We start from the raw sequence: 4,475 nt of genomic DNA, 5'->3' as shown, positions 1-4,475 counted from the left end.
ACAAATGCGCAGAAATAAGTGTCGATGTCCGACTGTCACGTGACTAAAACGTCATCAATATCTTATTCAAATGACCTTGTGAGCTATGAATAGTAACGTCGCGGAATTGCTTTGGATTTAACGTTCAAGCCAAAACGATGGTGCCTATGGTCAACCATCAAAGAATGAAAAAGAAGACCGTGTAATGACGAACCATCAACAGATTTATTATTTCACCGTCTTTGTGAAAACATGCGCGGGACGAGGTATTGCTATAGGCCTACATGTAGGTTTTTCGGTGACCTCCAGTAGCGATTTAGATGACGAAGTGATCCGTGGTCTCTGACAAAAGCTTCTCTAATTTCACAAAGAAACCAACAAGTAAAGTGACGAAGATTGGTTGGAAAAGGCTCAAACCGCGCTGCATTGGCGGCGAAGAGCAACGCTTATGTAAACCCTCCACCATCTGCAAAGTTGGTCTGCCCCCGCCCCGCCAAGGTAACCATGAAAGAGAGCCTCGCACGAGGCACTATGTGGAGTTACAGTCAAACGATGAGGATGGTCCTAACAATCCTAATCCACAACCTCAATGACCTTTTTCTCGACATGTTCAAACTGCTTTGGTTCCGAGGCCTGGACTGGGGCCCCCGGCTTCTTGGCGAGAGGGTGACCATTCTTATCCACCTCGAGGTCGAAAGAGACCTTCTGCAGCAAGTGCAAATGCTTCTTTGATTTCGGTTCCGCGTTTGCCACAGTTTCCGATTTCTTTGAACTTTTTCCATTTTCGTTCACATCATCTTTTGATATCTTGGCATAAGCTTTAGTTTTCGCTGCCTTAGGTTTCATTATCTTGGCCTTAGCTTCTGTTTTCTTTGCCTTAGCTTTTGCTCCCTCGGCCTTACTTTTAGGTTTCTCAGTCGTCTTCTTTTGAGGCTCTTCCTCTGTTTTACCGAGGAAGTGCCGCACAGTTTTAGTTCCCAACTTCTCCGGAACCGGTTTCTCTTTCTTTACCCCAAGGAAATGCGCCACAGTCTTGGTCCCCAGTTTATGCTTTCCGCCCACAGCCTGCTTTTTTTGCTTTGTCTTCGCCTCTTTCTCTGCGAGAAATCGTCTCAAATTCTCCAACAAAACAGCCTCCGATTCCGCGGACTTAGGTTTAGACTTCGTTTCATCTGCTTTAGACTTCTTTTCTTTTGCTACAGACTTCTTTGCCTTTGCTTTGGCTTTTTCTTCAGGTTTCTTACTGGCAGGTTTTTCTGCCTTCTTTGTCTTCGTCACAGCCGCTTCCTTTCCCAGGAAGTGACGCACCGTCTTCATTCCCAATTCGCCTTTCGCGCCATCTTTCCCCAAGAAGTGTGCCATCATCTTGCTACCCAACTTCAGATTTCCACCGTGGCCATATTTTGGCCCCTTCATACCCTTCCCCTCCAACAACCTCTTCAGCAATTTCTGATCGACCTTGTTCCGCGCCGCGTTTATCGTCTGCTGTGTCTCCCTCTCCAACGCGCTCTCGGCGGCACCGCGAGACTTGGATTTCTTCAAAGTTTTCAAAAGAGTCTGCTTCTTTGAAATCAGTGCCGACAACTCTTTTAAATCCTGAACTTCTTTCAAGCTCTGCTTCTTATATCGTTTCGTCTGTTCATCTCTCATAGCACTTTTTTTTCTGCTTTTCATCTTTCTCAGTTTTTCTTCAACTTTGGCTTCTCTCTTGTCGTCATCATCATCCTCATCGTCGTCGTCATCTTCCCCTTTCTTCCCATCCCGCCTTTCCTCATCTTCAGTATCTTCCCCATCGTCTCCTGGTCTGTCGTCATCCCCATCGTCTGGACGGGCCGTGTGATAGGACAGCACACCTGAAAGAATAGGAACCGTCAACTGTTCTCACCAGGACCCGGTGGTTCAAAACAAGTCTTATCACTAACGCTAGTGTTAACTTAACATAGCGTTATCTCCTTCAGTTAAACCCTTAGACTTAACACCATGTTAAGTTAACGCCAGCGTTAGGGACACAACTTGATTTGAACAACCAAGATCCAAGATGCAGGGATGACCATGATATTTTTATAACTCGACCAAGTAAAAACGTATGCACACATTTGAAACGAAACAAGCTCCATGGTTCAAATCAGATTATGCCAGTATGATCTGACATAAGTGTTGGTCGAAAACTTCAGCAAGTACCTTTATCAAAAATGCATCAAATACGCTCGATGGGAGTCTGGTCATGAATGGCTATAAAAAGAGGATCAAAAGATCTCGGAGAGTGTGGCGTTCGGAATTGGAGCTATACTTACATATCAGGACAGTAAGGAAGAAAAGTCCTTTCACGCGCATATTTCAACACTGATATGCACCGATATGCACCTGAAATATAGGGAGAGATATGTAACGGTAATTGGTCGTCTCAGCTACGCAGGCAAGATCTGTTGATAAGAAATATAACTCAACACGCCCGTTGATGTCCAACTGAAATAATTAGTCTAACAGGATGTCAATTGAATATGGTTTTCTTGTCAAAAGTGACTCTAATTTATTGTCAGATTGCATGATAAACATCACATTACCAAGATCAAATAAGTTTATTTCACATTTTAAATGATAAAAATGACATTTCATATTGGCGAAAGTAAAATGAACTGGAGGAAGTTAAAAAAGGACTTGATATCGCCCTTGTATATCCTCCTTAGCAAGGCCTGTCTCTTGAGCCGTTTCGTAGTGTGCACGATGCATGCCCAGCCTCGTAAGCCACGCTGTTCACGGCAGGATCTCGTGATATTCGGGTGGTCGATCTGTTCAATAGCTATTCCCATATTATGAGATTAGGAGTTGCGATGACGGGAACGAGGCAGATGCTTGCCCACATCTTCCCGAGAGCTCACCGGAAGTCACCAGGAGCCAATGACGTGTCTGTGATCATTCTCTTAATGAGACGATAGCTAGCATTTGCTCTGCAGAAGCAGTAAACGGTGCTAGTATCGCCAAGAATCAAATTATTGGCATCACTAAGCTATCGTTACCAATGGCGAGCCTTGGAGATTGAGCTGTGATCGACACTACTGACGATGCAGAATGTAGCACTTTTGATTGGATACTAACACCGGAGTCTCACCGAATCAGTCTTTAAAGCCATTCGGACATACTTTAAAATACTTTCAAAGAGGTCATAAGGCATGGCCTGCTCAGTGACCTCTTTTAAAGTACATTCATTGAAATGGTGTCTCGACGATTTGTACCGTAGCAGATGTATGCACCACATACGTACATCGGAAGATGGCACGAATCATTAAAATAAAATCAATCACAATTCGATTCGTACGTGTTGCTGATTGATTATTTTGGGTAAACGACTGGCCTAACTGCCGTGCAATGTACACTCGATGCATGCCAGGTGTACAGATGAAGTTCAAGATCGCTGTGCACCTTATTTCCCCTGTCGCTGTGTGATAAAACTTGACCGAAATTTCATTTTATCCTACATGTATCACAAGATCCGTGCTGTTAACATTTTAAAGCAAAGAAGGCAAGGCCCCGAAAGCTTTATATTTCGTATCTTTGACAGTATATGTTCTGGTCAGTATCTATCAGAATTTGGGTTGTTGTCCTGTTGTTTTGTCGTATCACAAGCGCCAAATTGTCATCACAGGTGTAGTCAGTGGAAACTTGCCAGCATGAAAGGCTTGCAGTCAATATGCCTTCGAGAAAGACTCAACTGAAGAAGATTTTGATCAATAGACGCCACTCCCATTTTCAAAGCTGTCGGAACCAATAAGTTACCTTTCGTCAAAAGAATAATCCCCTTACATTGTATCCGAAAACGTTCAACCCCTTTCGGGGACGACTGCTATAAGTAATCCAATTGAGATGCCAATTTTTAATTGGTTAAACTTCACCTTTTTGAAAGTTTTTTGTGCTTAGTGTCACACGGCCGAATGCACGACAACAGGCTTAGCCAAAAACTTGATGCTAGGATGACACCTCCAAATGAAATTTTGAAGTTGCCGGTCTCACACCGTTTTGATATGAGAGAATCGCAGGATTCCACGCGGATATGCATGCAAGATTGAAACAAAAGGTTTCGGATGGGCCAATTAAGCACCCCTTTCCAAATTGTCGGTGTCCTCTTCAAACCACCTGACACCAGTTTACCTAATGGCACTTCGTACTTCCACTCTTAGGGCTGAGGCATTGGTACATGGCCGGCGAACGCATAATACTCGTTAAAATTATTGTTCAGCTGTAGAATTAATAAAAAACATCATAGTTTTTCCTCCCCAGTCTTCTGCACTGTATTTACAACCTCGGCTCATGACAAGTCTCTTGGCAACCTTCAAAATGTCTATTTTCGCCCATTTCCAGCGCACCACCCCTGAAAAGTACCCTCAACGTGACCAAATTGTGCTTTTGAAATTAGCCTGAGCACGAACCGGACAGCCAGTGGATGTGTGACAGCTAGAAAAGGAAGCTGGTCTATCCTTCTCAAAATCAGACCGGTATAC

General features: G+C 43.8%; 1 protein-coding gene across 1 annotated transcript; it reads right to left on the bottom strand.

Annotated features, from left to right (window-relative positions):
* Positions 1–205: 205 nt before the first annotated feature.
* On the bottom strand, positions 206–2,334 carry LOC135493743 (triadin-like). The gene is made up of 2 exons (XM_064781285.1): positions 2,274–2,334; positions 206–1,832 (listed from the first exon to the last, which is right to left on the bottom strand). Exons 1-2 carry the CDS (start codon positions 2,311–2,313, stop codon positions 553–555), a joined length of 1,320 nt encoding a protein of 439 aa, XP_064637355.1. The 5' UTR covers positions 2,314–2,334; the 3' UTR covers positions 206–552.
* Positions 2,335–4,475: the final 2,141 nt, after the last annotated feature.

Source organism: Lineus longissimus, chromosome 9 (assembly GCF_910592395.1).
Source record: "Lineus longissimus chromosome 9, tnLinLong1.2, whole genome shotgun sequence".
Classification (NCBI taxonomy): domain Eukaryota; kingdom Metazoa; phylum Nemertea; class Pilidiophora; order Heteronemertea; family Lineidae; genus Lineus; species Lineus longissimus.
The sequence above is the reverse complement of the archived record's forward strand: the minus strand, read 5'-3'. Positions and strand labels throughout refer to the sequence as shown.